This window comes from Phallusia mammillata, chromosome 5 (genome assembly GCF_965637545.1).
Source record: "Phallusia mammillata chromosome 5, kaPhaMamm4.hap1.1, whole genome shotgun sequence".
In the NCBI taxonomy this organism is placed as follows: Eukaryota; Metazoa; Chordata; class Ascidiacea; order Phlebobranchia; family Ascidiidae; genus Phallusia; species Phallusia mammillata.
The window spans coordinates 11,923,864-11,942,368 of record NC_137256.1 but is presented as its reverse complement, the minus strand read 5'-3'; the positions used below and the strand labels follow the sequence as shown (position 1 = coordinate 11,942,368).

General features: G+C 38.2%; 2 protein-coding genes across 5 annotated transcripts in view; both read right to left on the bottom strand.

Moving 5' to 3' along the window:
- LOC145229175 (uncharacterized) overlaps nt 1-3,585 on the bottom strand; it is a 28,362-nt gene extending 24,777 nt beyond the window's left edge. For 2 of the 3 annotated variants that reach the window (XM_080094470.1, XM_080094471.1), the window contains exons 1-8: nt 3,063-3,584; nt 2,780-2,953; nt 2,293-2,458; nt 1,972-2,110; nt 1,512-1,775; nt 986-1,059; nt 788-904; nt 66-228 (exon numbers count right to left, since the gene is read on the bottom strand). In XM_080094470.1, the coding sequence (XP_079950596.1) occupies nt 66-228; nt 788-904; nt 986-1,059; nt 1,512-1,775; nt 1,972-2,110; nt 2,293-2,458; nt 2,780-2,953; nt 3,063-3,415 (1,450 nt within the window). In that variant the 5' untranslated portion in view covers nt 3,416-3,584. Of the gene's footprint in view, nt 1-65; nt 229-787; nt 905-985; nt 1,060-1,511; nt 1,776-1,971; nt 2,111-2,292; nt 2,459-2,779; nt 2,954-3,062 lie in introns of all 3 variants that reach the window. The other variant, XM_080094472.1, reaches the window with a different exon arrangement.
- A 1,667-nt stretch (nt 3,586-5,252) lies between these two features.
- LOC145229179 (serine/threonine-protein kinase B-raf-like) lies at nt 5,253-17,905 on the bottom strand. 2 transcript variants are annotated; one of them, XM_080094477.1, is made up of 18 exons: nt 17,720-17,905; nt 16,790-16,891; nt 15,859-16,048; nt 15,462-15,592; nt 14,988-15,097; nt 14,492-14,609; nt 13,679-13,836; nt 12,663-12,744; nt 11,560-11,655; nt 10,900-10,927; nt 9,637-9,722; nt 9,247-9,446; nt 8,447-8,623; nt 8,334-8,380; nt 7,346-7,473; nt 6,970-7,092; nt 6,638-6,772; nt 5,253-6,520 (listed from the first exon to the last, which is right to left on the bottom strand). In XM_080094477.1, the coding sequence occupies exons 1-18, from the start codon at nt 17,789-17,791 to the stop codon at nt 6,359-6,361; spliced, it is 2,145 nt and encodes a 714-aa protein (XP_079950603.1). In that variant the 5' UTR covers nt 17,792-17,905; the 3' UTR covers nt 5,253-6,358. The 2 variants fall into 2 exon arrangements, with proteins under 2 accessions (XP_079950603.1, XP_079950604.1); XM_080094478.1 differs by lacking the exon at nt 11,560-11,655 and having other exon boundaries at nt 17,720-17,904.
- Between the last annotated feature and the right edge of the window lie 600 nt (nt 17,906-18,505).

Below are 18,505 nucleotides of genomic sequence, written 5' to 3'. Positions count from 1 at the left end.
CTGCTGGCTTGTTCGTGTCATCATATGAACAAAGTATAGTAATTTTGTCGTATGGACTATCTTACGTATTACAACTTCGGTTGAAGCTTCGGATGAAACGTTGTTGCTGGAGGAGATCGCCTTCACGGAAATCGTGTACTTTGTTCCAGGTTGAGCATTGGTGAACACGCGCTTGTTCGATGTGTTTGGCATTTTTACAAGATGTGGAAGATATGGCAAAGTGTAGACCTATTTGTATTTTTTCAAAATTTGTAATTAAACTGTATCAAAGCGTTTAGGCAAAAAATGTTAAGAACCAAAACCAACTGTTTCACAACGAAGCGCTGTTTTTGAAACATTCTATTCCAAAACATCTCTGAGTAACCAAGAAATTTGTGATTTAATATGTGATGATTTGGCTTCTACTTTGAATTGGTGTGTATTTGAGGTAAAAGATTTTATTTTGGTTTCTCCAACACTGCGACATAATTGCACTGAAACAGTCACCATGTCGCAATCAGCTGTGTAACTTTAAACGTCATGAACGCAATGGTGAAACTGACTTATAACTATACATTGTTGGTTTTTAGTTAACTAATCTAAGAATGATCTATTCTGTAGAATTTTTGTCAAAAAGCTTTATGATTCAGACATTACTAATAAAACGGAAAACTATAATTAAAATCTTTTAAGCTTTTTATTTATGACTTATTAAGTAGTTATATTGCAGCTGCAGCTCGAAATAAGTCTTATATGATCACAGATAGTAAATTTCCTTACTGACTCAAAACTATAAAACGTGTCTTACTTGGTACAGTGCATTGACGGCCGTCCTTTGCCATTCAACTTCGATCATGATGTGTTTATTTCCCGGTAAACAGTCTGCATCGCTTAGGACAAAGTCGGTATTTACGCCATACATTGACTAAACAACGAAGATTACATTAAAACGTTATCTGCTTCAAACAACAAAAAACACGACCGATATTTGACACTTTGTTTTTACCATTAAATTTTCCTGCATCTGACAAGGTTGGGTTGTGATAATATTAGTTCGAATGTTCTCAACCATTTGTTGACCTAAAACAGAAAGTTTATTTTTAAAAAAGATAAAATTGTAGGTAAGTTTATTTGACATTTCTGAAAATATAAAACATTGCCGAAAATTGGAAAACGTTTGGACTAGATTGAGAAAACTGAATGGGGTTATATGAGGGTCACAAGCTCATCTAAAACAGTTTTGTTAAATGAATGCTGCATTCAGATATTGCTTTGTAATAGCAAAACACTTCACGAATTTAAATAGGTTTTACAAAATGTTTTGCCTAGGGCTGAAACGCCTAAAATAAGCCCTTTTAAGCAGACGTCACAAATTTATCTTGACCTTTGCTAATCGATTGTGGCAGTTTGATGACTCGTGCGTTTGCACACGACAAACTTGTGATTTCACTCTCAGAGAATTGCTGCCAAAGTTATACGCTTCGGCGATTGTCGCAAACATTTAACCCAATGTTGTTTCTAGTTTGACCTACGTGTAGCCAGTTTAAAGGAATTCGACAACTTCATTGTTTTTGAAAACACAGCCACAATGGTTATGTAGTATTCCATTGCTGGGGCGAGTCCAGAAATCAGTACAACTCCACCACTTTGTGTGACTTTCGATGAAGCGTCATTTGGTGCAATGCTGATGTCAAATCGTTGTGGATGGAGATTTTCCGTTGAAATGTGGATTTCGATCGAATTTGAAGTAACGATGGTTCTGGTTATGTTAAAAAAGGCCCGTGTTTGGGAATCACCTAAAACATAAATAAATTTGAATAATTTACTTTCATTTTGTTTGTTTGTGATATCAATGTTCTAGGTAGGAAATTTAATTTGTCTGCAAAACTTTGCCTACATTGCATGTTGTTAAGGACATTGTTTATTTTGATTTCAGCGACAATATTTAAACATCGAATTTATCGGTTTAAAATTTTTAAACAAATTTCTTACCCCCTGGTGTGTTGGTTTTTTTAACATCCACTCCTTGCGACGAAGTCTCCCGGCCATATTGTTCACAAATAATCGCAGTAAAGAAATTTAATCCATTTCCGGGAAGTTGATGTACATTATTCAGCAATAGTAAGTTATGCTGAAAAGTACCGAAGTATTAGCACAAGTGGAACATACAATAGCCAGCGACCGCAAGTGAAACGTATGGTAACCGCGCAGCGAGAGAAGCTGTAATTTTGTCATTAAACTTGCATGATGTAGGTAAAGTACTGTCATAACCAAGTGTGTTTAGAACTTGAAATAATCCGATATTGAACATACTTTAGTTGGTTTCGAGGCCAAAGGAAGCAGCTGGACCTCGGAGGCCTCTTCAAAGCCAATAGCAGCGATTTTTACACCGTTGCGACGAAGTATGGTGGCTATCTCAATAGCTGGATCTCTCGACTTTTTGCTCATTAACACAAATACAACTCTTGTTTGTTCCCGTCTGAAAACAGAGATTTAAAAGCTACTTGGTGGATGTTGATTGCACTTTTATCAATTTAAGAAGCATAAACTCATAAAGCAAGTGTTAACATATCTGATAGTATCTCCACCTTAACCCACTTGCCCAAAGGTTTGCAAAGATATTAATGGAAAGCAGTGTATGTGTTTGAGTGACTAATTGACCCCGAACAACAAATTAGACGCACCGTAGCCAAGTAGCAGTTTGCAGAATAATCTACATAAGTTTCCACATTTGTTTACCCTGGGGGCACTTCACCAAACCGCTAACAAGACATGGTGTCACACTTAATGCACAACTTACCGCCACTGAAATCCAACATTTGAACTAAATAGGTGCCGCTTTGCATTTCGTAAAGCCCTTCTAAGAAGAATACTTCCCTTTCCAGTTATTTCCAATGCCTGGAGTTTGGCATAAAAGCTTTCGAAGTCAATTTCAGCTGCAGAATCCAACACCAATTTCGTTTTTTTGTCGAACCTACAGTGATTCAAAGAACATAATGCTTAATAAATCGTCAACGTTTTGAGTCGCACGGAAAGATTTGGAAAGCTTAACACACATTGTGACGTCACATTGAACAACTTACGTGAAAACAGTCATTCTTGACTTTTCACTGTTGGTATTTAGGGAACTCGCAATGTTTGACAGAAAGCTCCTTATAATTGCAAGGCTCGATGGATCTTGATTGAGGTTCCCATCAATAAGAAGTACTAAATCCAAATGGGATCGGCTACAGTCTGTAAAGTTGTTTTTTGCAAAAACTGGACCGGCGAAAAGGAGCAAGATTACAGCTGCTGAAAAGTATTGGCATTTCATTCCGTGAAACAAAGCCGGCCGGCGGTTTCGAGCTTCTATCTTTTTCTTTTTTCTTTCTTGAAGGTTAGTCAAAAACGGAGGTAGGCTGTGGGCGGGCAAGCCACTTGCTCTTGAAATTAGCATTCCTGGTGCAAAGTTAGTGTAATTCCTCCACTTAAATCTCGCAAGGCGAGTTTGAAAGTGACACCAAAACAATTAGTGAGGTATGCTGTTATTAACAAGCATAGATAAGATTAATAAATATCGCACATCGAGGTCCACTGGCTGAAAAAGATTTTATCAATGTCAGGGATTTCATATACCCGCTAAATAACGTTCAGTATGTCCTCAGGCAGATTACTCTATAGCTGATCTATACTGGTTTGGATTGTACTGTTGTAGCTTTCAACATGTATACTACATACTCCTCTCAGCATTTTAATATCAAGCTGCCTTCATATAACGTAACATGAGTTAGGCGTGGACTTCCTTTGTAAATGTGGATACTTTACGACGCTGCGTTTAGCCTCAGGGATACAACTACTAAAACACGCCTAAATTTGAGCCAGCCATTACTGAACCTAGCGCATATTACCTGCTCGTTAACGTAATAAGCGTTTACCCTGCTAGCGGTTGGCTCCTCTGGTGCTTAACACAACTCTTTTAACCTGGTGCCTGAAAGGTAACACAGATCTTTTTGTCCCCTATAACACGACTCTACTCTGTTTACCTATTAAATTTTACTGTGATCGTTTTTCTTACGTTTCGCCTTTCTCTTAAGCTTCTGCATCACTCCTCACCACAAAGTCGGTAATTAATTGTTGGATGGTCTTTTCGTGGCATTCCGCTTTAGATAGCGCGTCGCGGAGATTCAACTTCATGCACAAGGTTGGTGAAACAAAAAAACGCGTAATTACCGCAAGTAGACAATCGATAAGCAGCACAACAGAAACAATTTCACGTGTAAATCAATTAATTGGCAACCTGACTACAAAAGATCTTTTAGTAAGCACAAATTGCTTGCTCACACGAACAAGGTTTATTTAACACCAATAAAAATTTTGCAGCCAACAACATTATGGATTGATGCATAAAAATATTGTTCGTTACAGATCAGTTAGGGCAGTACTATCTGCCTGTCAAATTGTCGTACATCGCTTAAACATTAGATACCAACTACTTTGGGCTTGTTTTGGTTTCACAAATGTAAACAGGTGTGGTTTGTATGGTAACATTGTACGATGAAAAAGTAAACTCAGTGACTGATTTATGGACAGGTCAACATAAATGACTTTTTCTCGTACCTATTTACTGAGCAACGATACAAATATTTCATCACCCTCAAACCTTAGACTAGGTTAATTTGTGCGAAAACAGAGGCACACTTTCAATTGATAACACAACGATATGTTCGATTTTTGTAAGCATTGAGGCACGGATCAGAAACACAAACTCAAGTTGTTGTTTTTCCGAGCGGTAAGTATACACGAATGTTCTGCTTACTAGCGCCACTTGGCCGTGTATTGTCGTCGCGGACAATGGCCACTTTCGCCTGATATTAGTACAATGTTTGCTAATCGGCTGAATGGTTCGCAATCAATTGTAAAAGTTTTCCACAATCAGATTTTGTTTAACTGCTTAAACTTGCGTTGAGTTTTTATTTTTTCTATTAATTTTCCGAAGATCCTTGTATCCAGTGCTGGGATTCAGCCGGTTCGCACAGGTTCTATGGAACCGTCTCACGAAATTTTATGAGATCAGCGAACCGGTTAGTATTACTGGTTATTGTCAATGGAAATATGACTTTTTGTAACAGAACCGGCTGAAAAATACGACTTTCGTGATAGAACCGGCTGAACAAAAATTTGAATCGCACCCCTGCTTGTATTCATGACATCAGGACATCTAAAGCTGATTTAATCAATCAAAACCTAAGTCAATTCTGGCTGTAACTTCAACTTTCCCAAAAAACAAGTCTACGGTCTATCGCGTATTTGTATTGCGGGCAATTACAAGACAGCAAAGGGAAAATCACAACACGAACGTAACTGATTTGTCGTGGAGAAGAATAGAACGGAGGAGCGCTTCGATTTTTTCGATTAAAAACGTATAATATCAATATCAGTACCCGCATTGCAAAAGCGCAATGTTTCACCGCGATCCCGAATAAACACTTGATAACTGTTTCCACGCTAAAATTCTTGCATCAGAAGCATTTGCCTAAACAGTACACAAATGCGGTTGATAAACGGAAGCAACCTGCGCTGCAGGTCAAACGGTAAGTATGCTAAATGTCTATAGCTGAATCATAAAAGCATAAGCGTTGCGTCTTACTCGTCAGAATACTTTTACGGCACCGTCTACAAGTGCAGTTTCACATGATGCACTCATTTTGTACATTAGCACTTATGTATAGGACGATCTGCCGCCTGTCATTCGTTATTAGGAAATAGTGGAGAAATTCGTTTTGAACTTTCGCCTTTAAAAAGTGACTTGTTTTTATGACGTGTGTCCAAATGAAGGCTTGTATGTGTACATTGCCTGTATCAGTTTGTTAATAAGATGACACGGTCCAGCTATGGTAAACGACCTATTGTGGTTTCAGTGATAAAACACGCTGAACATTCAAAGTCGACGTGCACTGTGCTGAACTAGACTATGCTCCATATTAATTTTTTTTCAGGCAACGCAAAGATTGCAGCAGCGCAGTTATAAGCAATATAAGCCGCGTGCTGCTGCAGAATTTGAAGTGCTGTGTCATGGACAGGAGTAACGTACTTTTCTGACCACCAGACAAGGGACACGTAAATACACGTAAAGTTCAATGTCGAAAAACTGATAATTTCATCTAAGAGCTTGATTATAAATGTAGATGTGTTTTGGGCGTGTCGCGTCCAGCAAAATTACAAACAGACTGGCTTATTATTCGAATAAATACTACTGGAATTACGTTGCACGCGAGAATGGATTACGTCACTAACAGTTAAGCCGGGCTCCTTTCCCATTAAAGCCACTGCGGAGTGCTTTAGAGCCTATAACCCGTGGCTCTGTGGTGAAGAAGGTCGCTGGCATTGTGTTGCGCGAGGGTTAAGGACTGATAAACGTGAAAGAGTTTTGTGTAAGTGGTGTCTTGGGCATTCGAAAGAAATCTTCCACCGACATACCAGGCCTGTTTAAACAGCCTGGATCTGATTGGCTGCGACAGATACGTGGCAGTGCTCGGTATATGTCGTCCAACGAAGTCCAGATCTACAAATTGATTTTTTTATAAGAGAGGAAAGAACGAAGACTTTTTCAACAAATAATTATTTTAAATTTCTAGACACTTCTTTTCTTGTACCGGACTAGTCAGGAAATAAACAATACCTGGGGAAATAATGGCCGTTCGTCTCTATTTCTCTTGATGCAGTCGACAATAAGTCGTTTGCAAGCACGAGGAGTGCCCGCCCGAATGCTCTCGAGTTCAGGTCGAAGAAATCCACGGCCAACTTGAAAGAGAATCTACACGATATAACATAAAGTCACTGATGGTGGAATGAGACGAAACGTTTCAACAGTAAAAGCATGTCACCTTTAAGTCGTTTTGGCCGTTATGGGCTATTTGTCAATAATATACAATTTTATTAATACAGATAACAATAGACATATCAATTGTAGATCTTGCTCGATCTGCAATGCACGTTTATAAATCCACCGACCATGTCCCTGTTTCCGATGTGACTGTAGGGAAGAGTGCCGCTTGTGAGCTCAAACATCACAACACCAAACGCATATACGTCAGATTGGAATGTATAGGGGTTGCCGTCTGTCATTCGAATTACCTGAACGAACAACCGAGTAAATCATTACGCATCATAACACACTCGTTACCAGCAGGATTTCGCTGTTTTTACAAGCACAAAACGTTTAAAGTTGCACATCAAAATACTTGTTTAAAACTGCAACAGGAATGTGATTTGTGATATATTTTTTTGTGCAAACAGTGATATAAAAAATATTAAATTCATGATTTAATTTAATTAACTTCAGACAATATTATGTGTAAACGTATATATTTAGGAGTTTTATACGAACTTCTGGGGCCATCCAAAGGATAGAGCCAGTGGGCTGCATAACTTGTTCTGATCCAGACCAGCGCGATTTGACGGTGGCCAGACCGAAGTCTCCGATCTTTACAGTGTAGTCTTCGAGAAGAAAAATGTCTGCAAGCGACCAGTTAAGGACAAACACAGTCGTCTTTTTTTCACAAATAAAATCTTGCATATTGCGGTTTTGGATCATGAGCGCATGACAGCAAGTTTCTTGCTCCAAACGCCTCCAGTGGTCTAAATTTAATCGGACAAAATTCTTTCATTTGTTTGGTTGTAAAGCCCAAGTTCCTTAACCAACCATGAAAATGTATCATATTTTACAAAGTTATACAAAGTAATAAGGTATATTAATTATTGCGCTTATATCTACAGCTTATCCGTGGTAGAAAAGGCAAATATGGGACTTCAAGAAACGCTTTCTTAAGATGACTATAGTACACATGAAATGGTATTTTGGTGGTAGCCACATTCTATCCCTGTATTGACAAACAAGGAAACAAGGAATATTTTGGGGCAGTGGTTCTAAAACATTTTTATTATGTTTTCAAAACGGTCCCTTTGTCAATATTTCGAGGGCTCGCGGTCCTTAAGCCTGAAAGTGTATTTCAGAAAAACGAAAGCCGATTGCAGGATTTTAGCTAGTTATGCAAATCAGGGCATAACAATGACCCAAAAACAGCTTGTGACATCACTGACAAGACAAAAAAACATCACGATTGTGCGCGAACAATTGCTTTTTTCTTAGCTGCCATGCAATAAAGGCTATTGTTTAGCAATGGAGACAGTCGATGCTCAATCCTACTTTGACATAAACTAATTTGGTGGCACAAACTGACGCCAAATAAGATTATAGAATTACTTCAACCTTTTCGCGGTCCCCCAAAATTGCCTCACGGACCCCAAAAGGACCGCGGACCCCAGTTTGAGAACCGCTGTTTTGGGGGTTCTATCAATAAAATAAAAAAGGATACTGTTAGATTTCATATCGCGGTGAATGATATTCTTGGCGTGAAGGTATCTGAAAAATAAAAGTAAAGATAAACAAATGAAGCTATTACATGCGCAGCGTTGAACGAGCACTTACTCCATTCCCTGTGCAGCCTGTCGAGCGATGTCTATAGTTTGTAGCATATCAAATTTGGTATCGAGCACATGCAGATGGCGATAGAGACTTGAACCGTCGCACCATTGTGTCACGATACAGAGTTGGTTCTTGATTGTATATCCCATGAAGAGGAGAATATTCACGTGACGCGTTTTCCTAAAATACAGAAAAGTACTGATTTTGGCTCTCGTATAACCCGTATATTTTTGAAGGTTCATACTTTTCCGACAGTTTTAAAAGCTCGTGTAATTCCGACAACCCCAAATTAAAGGGCAAATGAGGTATATAAGATCAATTAAAACTTATCAAATGAATAAACATACAATGTATTTGCAGTTTGGCGATTTCAAACTAGCATTTTCCACCTCCGGGGTAGGAGAACCATTAAAGTGAAATGCAAACGAGACCACCTGTCTTAGGACACGAAGTCAGAACGAAAACCGACTCCAGTATTTATACAATATACAAATATTCGTTTCATTTACAATGTAGTTTCATTCGTTCATATCCCTCAAACCAGTTTATTCATTTACAACTGGAATCAGCCCTAGAGCATTCATGTATACCTTGGGTATGTTTAGGAGACCGCCTTGATTCAGTACAATGCCTTCAATAAGCCTGGCTTATGATATGCACAAAAACTTCCGTTTGTGGGTTTACAATTAAAATTTGATCGTACTAACAATGCAATGTGGCGACATTTTATTTCACTGTATACATAGTTGCATCGACGGACAAGTTTAAAGATAAAACAGGTTAAGCGGTAAATAATTCCAAACCTTAAAACTGCAACTTCGTTTTTAAACTCTTGCAGTTGGGACGGGGTGGGATCGGAAACGTTGAGCACTTTGACGGCGACGATACCGTGCCACCGACACCTATATACGATCCCGTAGGATCCTGAGCCGATCTTTTCACCCCACTCAATCTCCTTGTCCGGCACCTCCCAATCTTCGTTGGAGTCCCGACGGGGCGAATGCTGTAAACATACGTAATGATGGCGTAATATTGACCTGACGCAATATCTCGTTAAGAGACACAAATATTGTCATATGTAAGGTTTAATAAAAACTTCAAGGTTTAAAATTTTAGCAAGCATTATTTGGCTAACACTATTTTACATCGAACTTGCTTTTTGTGTCAATGTAAGATCGATTTCGTGCACTTACCCCTCGATGCGCAACCTGAGGTCGGTAAATAACAACGGGAGCCGGTAAACTGGCCACAGCCGACGTCGGGTTGTTGCCTTGGTAACCTACAATGATTCAAAGTGAAAATTGTTGATATACAACATGTGCACGATTGCATTATTTTTCGTTGCTATTAACCGTGTGCTGATTAACTACTGGTAAGTGATTAAAACTTGTTAATAGCAATTTCAAAAATAAGTTTAATATTGTACTACGTACAGTGTGCTTTGAGTCAGAAAAAGTTTCTGAACTCGCTAACACCACTACAGTGCGTTGAAACAAATACCGTTTTCACATCTTTGCTTGATATCTTGACAAACTTTTCGATTATTGTCGGACAAATTAGGTTTTATTTTACTGAGTAAACTAATTCTGAAGCCCTTAATTTTGGTTTTAATTAATGTTTAAATTGACAAATTTATACTTTGTTGTTTAAAATCATGTTTAAAGGACGGTGATTTATTGAATTTCGATCTGCCCGGCATTGAAATCTCAATTTGTCGGTAGGAGCACATCCGACTGATTAAATCCTTGTTTTCCACACCATTTTGAAATCACAACACAATAACACATTTGAACAGCAAATTAGATTTATGGAGATTTTCGTTCAGAAATCACGTGACCAAAACTATCAAATTAAAACCACTCCAAATTACAACAAGCACCGCAAATTTAACTCGGGTGATCGGTCCCAAGCAGTCTACCACCCACTGAACAAATTATTCGTGGCAATAAACGTGAAAACAATCACTAAAAGCCGGCGAACAATTGGCTTCTACGCAAATTAGTTTCGCTCGAAAAGAAAAACCTTGCTGGCTCCGTTTATCATCCATACGCCTCGATGAGCGCTTGGCCTCAACACTTAGAACTGCTCGGTTGAGTAGCTCAAGGGAACCAGCGTGCATAAGAATACCACCGGCCAGGCTAGGTTCTTTTAAGTGAGGCGGGCGGTGGCGTCTGGAAGAGCGGGGTTTAGGCTCATGATCACTGGGATTTGATGTCGTCGAATGACAACGGCGCGATGTGCCCATGGGCGGACTGTTGAGAACTGGCTCGGGTTCTGTGTGAATTCAAAACCGCGTTGCGTAATGGTCAGGCCCTTTTGCCGTTTATACCCCCTTATGTAAATCATTGCATAGGAATACTGGAAGTTTGGGGAGAGTAAGAGAGGATCGCGTGCACTGCGTGACGTATGACAGACAAGTCATGCAAATTACTACTTCACTGAAACGGATAACTTACCGTGTGAAGGAGGGAATGCTCCAAAATCCTGCAATAAGAGAAATTGTATTTAAAGGTTAAATAAAAATAGCATGATGAATGACTTCGTACAAGTTGGCAAAATATCCATGGAACAAAAGCCAAATTATGAGATACTGATGCGAAGCACTAACATGGATAATAATGTTAAGTTGGGAAAGATGCTCATAAGGCGATGGAACCAATTTAGTGCGTGCAAACTAAAGCTCGTAACGGATTAAACTCAAAAATTGCAAAAACTTAAACGCAAGTTAGGTCGGGCACGGGCAATCAGAAATGTGAATGAAACCCAGAGATCAGCAAGCAATGAGTTTACAACCAAAAATCACGTGGCTACCAAATCAATAAATTGTTGTTATCCTGGGCATGCAAAACCAAAACAGCTGGCAACAAAAACCGTGGTTAATAATTTAGTATGAAGCATAATCGATTGGGAGGTTTTGCTTTGGTTCACCCAAAAACATAAACCATATACCATCGCTTTTTCAGCTATTTCCTTTCGGGTTAGAGATTTCATAAGCCAACACGTGCGCGCTTTGACGCGGTTAAAAAGACCAAACTGTTAAAAGTATGACGGGGTGTGAGCCATGATCACGATGCAAAAAACAAGAGAAGCCCAAAGCAAAGCGTGTATAAACGTACGGGCCCTTGATCCGGCATAACAGGAGCAATGTTGTGAATACTGAGACTTGGCTGCGACGACGACCGTGGTCTTTGCAAGGTGGTAAACTGTTCGCCCTGTTGCGCAAACAAACAAACAAAGTGCCGATGAAGCAATGAAAGCATCAGATTTGAGCAAAAAGAAAAATAGACGCAAAACTAAAATGTAGTTTTGCGACTCGTAAATGGTATTTCTTTGTGGCGAATAAGTTTGTTAACCAGTGGTCCCTAACCTTCATTTCATTGCCTACCGCTGGAAAGTCCCAGCCGATTGCTGCAAACGACCAGCCATGCATCGGTGGCACATTTTTCTCAGGTCAATTTAATTTCAGTTACAAATTTGTGATGCACCAACTGTGAACAGTGTCATAATAATTTGAAAAAATCAACTTTTGATACCTTGTATGTCTAAATCTTTTTTTTATTTTGGTTAAGTTATAATTCAAACATTTTGGCGAGACGTTTTCGGCTACCACAGAACAGTACCGTCGCCAGAGGCAGCTGTGCCAAAGGTTGGGAACCACTTTTGTATAAAAAGAAGCTTACAGGTCTTTGGGCGACCCAAGTAAGAAATGTGAAACTGCAAGTCGTTAATTGTGTCGCGTATTTTTTTTACAATTGTTTGTTTGTTGGGAAATCCTAAGGTCATCTAAGCTTGCAATCAGCTAGTATGCACTATCATGTCAAGACGCGTTTATGAAAACACATTATAGCTTCATAATCTATAAATCTATAGATATACCAATCTATAAACAGTTAAGCCAACTAGAACAATAGTGCCAACAAGTTATTTTCCCTTACGGGAAGGTAACCTAAAAATACATCTTCCAAAATTTTCATCATATTCCAAAAAAGGTTGTAAACTTATGTACAACAAACTAAACAAAACACATTGGTTAAATACAGTTGGCAAAATTAGGACAGTCGGTCACACTTTGATTGATTTTTTGCGTAAATTCAAGGGTTAACAACTTTTGCAGCCAAGACGAAGGAGGATTTGTGTGTTAGCTGCAACATAACGCTGGACGCAAAACACAGCTGGTTATGTATTAGAAACAAAGGGGGATACAAGACAAGGCACTCACCCCACCAAACTGATTCCAGTTGTTCATTTCTGTGGGAGTGTTAGGAGAATCAGGTGATGGTGTTTGTGGTCGGATTTTTTCCCTGCAAAACCAAGAAATGTTTTGTTTTACTGGAGTTTAATTTAATGTGAAAGAGAGTATGAAAAGCGGCGACAAATACTCCAAATCTGAAATCCAACGGCAACTGGTAAACACTGTAGCCAAATTGCATCACACAAAGAGTTGACTTTGGACGCCTGTGTCTATGTTTTTCTTTCCTTCACAAAACCGTGCCGGCGCAATTACAAATAGCGACGCTTATTACAGAGTTCGAATCTCGGCCATTGGAAAAATGGTACAATGTGTTCGCCCTGTAGGGGGGATTAACCGGTCCATCGTACAGCTAGCGGCTCTTTGCGATGTGTTAAAACGCTGAACAAACAAACATCACATGCACCATGAGGTACCGGTGTCATGCAATATTTAGCATGTGGGCTATTTGTGTACGACGCGCCGGCTTAAATCGCCCAAATGAGCCTTAGTTGCGACTTAGGATCGCCCGTGCAAACCACTGCAAGCTGTTTATGTGGGTGTAAACATTTTCGGGTGCATTAGGGTGGGTAATCGCAGGGATGCACGGGCATGATGGGGTTAACCGAATTGAGATTGAGGTCGAACGCAGGACAAGAAAGCGTAGGCACGCCACCGTCAATTGCGGCATCTCCGAGTAAAATTTCATGAGTGACAATGGGTGCCAACTGCCAAGTGCACAGCAAAGATACAAGTTGGACAAGTCGTGTTTTTGCAGTACCCTTGCAGTCTTAAATTAAATACTGCACTTTCTGTAAGTGTAGTTCACTTAATGGTTTTTCGACAAATAAAAAATATCAGTTTAGTAAACGAACCAAGGTTACACATATCTTATTGTACATCTTTAACCAGAAGCGCCGAAAGAACGGGGCTTTGTTTTTTGCCACCGCGGGTTAAATGGTCTATACATGCTTTATTTTTTAAATAGAAGTCTTCTATTAACTTACTCGAGTTTCATCATCTGTCCTCGAGTGATGCAGAAGTCTGGAACATCACTAATACACCGCTGGTGAAGTTTAAATCCGCACATTTTGCACGTGACTCCTTGGAAGAGAATCTTCCGGCATCGGTCGCAATACGTCAGTGCAAAGAAAGTCTTCCTCACCTGACGATATAAATAACCAACATCACCTAACTGTTTCCTTCAACCAAGTTTCATAAACGTGTCACACATAACGCTTTTTTAAGAAACCAGGCAAATTGAAATTATGTTTACGTTGATTGTGCTCAATATATTAATTATCAAAGCTATATCGCGAGAATAGTATTCTTATGAAGCAAGTTATATAAGAGCTTTATACTATAATCAACTTCATTAGTCTGCAAACCAAGAACAAGTCGTAACAACATTGATCTTGCTCAGAGAAGCATGTATTATAAGCTTGGCTTCAGTACAAAGCGGTAACCAAGATCTTTAACTACAGGCAGAAGTATTAAGTGCCGTTACCAGGAATTCGAGGAATTTGGGCCCTTGTAATCGAAACGTAGTGAATGTCATACAAACACCAGCAAATAAACATGGATTACGTAACGTAGATACCCTGAATTTGGTGGCGTAAAATAATTCCGGGAAACCAATTGTTTGCTAACAACGGCAACGAAACAAGCAAGGGTAATTTCTTATGATGAAAATACCCAGAGTCAACGTTAGGCCTATATGTTACAAACTGTGAATACATTTTCTACTTGTTAGGTATATTGTCTTGGTGGTTTATTTCTCGCATTGGAACTTAAATTGGAAGGCATTTGATTTTACTTACAAAATTGTGGCTGGCCTGAAGAATTCTAGTGGATTTATTGAAACTTTTGTTCTCTGTTCTAAGTTCCAATTCCACGCCAGCCAGCACTCCAGAATCAATGTTCCAATCAATTTGCTCACTGCAACACAATGGTTATGTTGAAAGCTGTTATAAAAATTGTTCACAAATAAGAAGTAAATAGGAGCAAAGGTTAACAGATCAGTAAAGATATCCCTTGAGTGAAGCAAAAGCCGTTTGTTTACAAAACACTAGCAATATCATAAAAACCACACAAATAAGAAGGAAGTATTTTGTTAAATTACTTTCACAGATCACACAATAAAACTCAACATCGATTTTTCCTAATTCCAAGTAACAACAATTATAAAAGTAACAGTGATGTGTGAAAATAAATGTACTTGCAAAAACAAGTGAGCAAATTTCCACTTTTTTATGACTAATGGTTCGATAGGCTCACATGTGACAACCAATTAACATGAACAAAGATGGCACTTACTCTGTTCCGAACTTGTACACACTGCATTGGTCTAATTTGTCTCGTAAGCTTTTTAACCTCGAAGATCTGAGTAAAACGTCTGATAAACGCTTGTTAGGGATGGCACCAACCTTCAACAACAGACATAAAGAAAATGTTAAAAAATAAGTGCTTCAGTTAACAATTAATAAAAAACTGCAAAGAAGAAAAAAATCCTCATTTATTTTCTACTTTGCAATACATACACAATGTTTTTGTTTTGTTTTTTTCTACAATGGTAAAAACAGTTAAGAATTTTACCAATATGTTTGATTAAAAAGGAAAAAGATGTATACAATTTATTTACAGGTGTTTTACAATCCAGGTGGTATTTTGACATCATAAAAAACAAGGGGGTGGCAAACCAGTGCAAGACTGCAGGTATATGCAACATGACAAATTGCTGTCAGCCACGGCACAAACTATTTGGAAACAGTGACATCAGATATGACTCACAGTGGTTTTTCCATTGGGCAGGTAAATTCGAATCATTCCAATAGGTTTGTCACCACCTCCACCACTTTTACCCGATGATCCCTGCTGGTTGGGAGACTGTGGTGCTTCTGAGCCACCACTTACACTAGCCGCTATAAAACAAACCCAGTATATATGTAAAAAACTTTTTTTGCAGTTTAAATTTTAGAACAACATCTATCACATGTAAATTGTTCTTGCCAAAAAAGAAGGAATATAACAGTGTTAGCCAGTACTGAAAATATACCATTTTTAGGTGGGAAGCATAATCAAAGCATTTTTACACTGCAAACCTTAAGCTCGGAAAACCTTTACATTGCCTTATAATGACAAAACAAGATTTAACAAAACGTAACTGTTTCAAAGCATAAGCGCACACCTTGTGTGTATGTTTGTCCATTTTGAGGAACCGTGACAGGATGCGGAAAGAAATGTTGTGTATGAACACTTGGAGAATATCGAGGATTGTAAGTAGAGTTACTTGGCATCTGCTCCTGTTCCAAAATGTCAGTAAGGTGTTCCAGACGCTTTTGGTGCTCATCCAACCGGTCTGTTAGATCTCTGTATTCCTATGTTTGTACACAGAAATTTTATCTTGGTTCATAAAAACACAATTTGTAATGAAACTGTCACACTATTAATCGGTGGTTTGGATGCTTTTATGGCTCTTGTCACATTACTCTAAGGTACATATGATAGTAGCATGCAGCCCAAAGTGTATCGAGTTTCATTTTTTATTGTACATTCACCCATATAATTTCATTTTGAACTGAATTGCCAAAAACACCTGCTTAAATTTGTGATCTCACCAAAATGTATACTTAAATACAATTATAAAATCCACAGTACATAATATCTCATTTGAAACTGCATGGTATACCCACACTTTAAACGACTAGATGTAAATTGTGCCATTAAATGTTGGTCAAAAGTGCCTCTTAGATTTTGCATCGTTTGCATAGAATTTCCCTTTTGATAGATATACAATCTACTTCAAAATTATCACAAAAGATCCAAACAATCAACAACAAGCACAATTTCTTAAAATAGCAGGCTGTTGAAGCAAATGCACCCTACTGGCCTCTTGTGTGTTTGCAGAACTACCACTAGTAGTTGCAACTTAGTTGGCATGTTACGTTTTTTCTTAAACATTTTTTGAACAATTAGTTTGTCCGAAATCGCCCCTAAAAGTGGAAGTATATTACACATAACTTCAAAATTTTTACAATCACTTTTTCTTGGACAAAATTAACCCCCATTGAAGAACACTGGTGTAGACCAACATTGTCCAGCTTTGTAATTTATGTTACCTCAAAATAAATAGATGGGGGATTCTTCTTTCCTCCAAATTCTTGGTTGAGCTTGGTTATTGACTGCTTTGTTATGTTGATCACATGCTTAAGATTCAAGATCTGCACAAATATATAAGGTGCTACAGGTCAAGCTTTTGGTTCAAAATCACTGGTATATATATTTATTTTAAAATGTGTGTTATCCCTATGTGGGCAAAAGTATATATGTCTACTCTTACAAGGGCATCGGTGGGGCAAAATGCTTTATCAAGTGAACAATTAAGCAAAAATACCACGATAACATCTGTATGTAGGTTTAACAAATTTCTAAGGTGAAGGGTAAAGCACCTTATTACTATCACTTGTTATAAGTATGATTAGAGTCACTGATGACATGTGATAACACAAAAGAGATAAACTATTTATTGAATGTGTGTGTTTCCAGCATGGGTGGGCAACCTTTGTTACTGTAGGGCCAATTATAAATGTAAAAATTGTATCGAGGGCCGCACATGTTCAACACACAAAGTGATTTTGCTTTGTTTCTTACCAAATATGTTTAACTACAAGTATAATTTGTATTTGATTCTAGTCACATTTTGCTAGATCGCAGAAAACTAGCATCAGGCGCATTAATCAGCTCAAAAATGTGTAATAATTGGACTCGTTTGCCAGTACTTTTGAAATCCAAGCATCTCTGCGGGCTGCACAAGCTTTAATGAAGGGCCGCATGCGGCCCGCGGGTTGCCCACCCCTGGTTTACAGTCTTTTTCACATATTTATAGACATTGATTTTTACAGCCAAATCATATTTAAATACAAATATAACTCATGTGTGGTTGTTACAGATTTTAATTTTCCAACAAAAGTTTTATGATGTGATGCCATTTAGGTATTTTTTATACAATTCTATTTTACTTGAACAGACCATTTACAAACATGACTTACATCCTCTTCAATCTTTTTTGTGTCACTTTTATGCCCAGTGTCAGGATTCATTTTTACTGTGGCAGCAGCCATTTATGATGCTAAGTAGGGAACAGTACAAGCAAATACACAGTCCTTGCATAAACCCTTTATCAGCCAGGTCAGTCAAATAAAAAAATCTGTAAAGACCAAATACATTCTTAAAAGATAGGATACAGCTTTCTAGAGAAGTTTATGCAATAAAGAACAAATTTTAAAAGCAAACAAAAACACATCTGACTGTTATAAAATGATACTTTTTTAGCACATCTCTACGTTCCAAATATATCGAAAACATTGCTTAGACACTTCAGGACTGATCCCAGTTATAAATTTATGCTCATCTGTTAGTTTTTACAAGTTGTGCTTTCTTGGTGGTTAGATATACATATATATGTGTAAATATATCTGTCTATTGTTTGAACAGCTACTATTTAGGGTAGGGGTCTGCAACCTATGGGTCTGCTTTCAGAGTAAAATTAGTACTGCAACTTGGAGGATCTTAGTCTTGGCCTGCTGCATGCAGAAGGTTGTGGACCCCCGATTTATGTCATCCATTTCACAACAAAATATAAAAAACTTAATAGTCTATAAAGATGGCATCAAGTTATAAATATTTGTCACTGTGTTTAAGAAAACTGAGCTGGCTTGTAAAATGTGAGACATTTTGAAGTAATACACATTTTACATTACACTAAGTTGAATTTGGAGCTAAGAAACTGAACAATGCATCAGGAAAAGAAAGACAGTAACAAAAAATACAACACA

Excerpts from the sequence above, each read along its gene's own strand:
- LOC145229179 (XM_080094477.1), bottom strand. The coding sequence starts at position 17,791 with ATGGCTGCTGCCACAGTAAAAATGAATCCTGACACTGGGCATAAAAGT. Across the intron at positions 9,447-9,636 it reads CTCAGGTTGCGCATCGAGGG|CATTCGCCCCGTCGGGACTC; the intron begins GTAAGTGCACGA and ends GTATGTTTACAG. Across the intron at positions 8,381-8,446 it reads CAGGCTGCACAGGGAATGGA|ATACCTTCACGCCAAGAATA; the intron begins GTAAGTGCTCGT and ends TTTATTTTTCAG.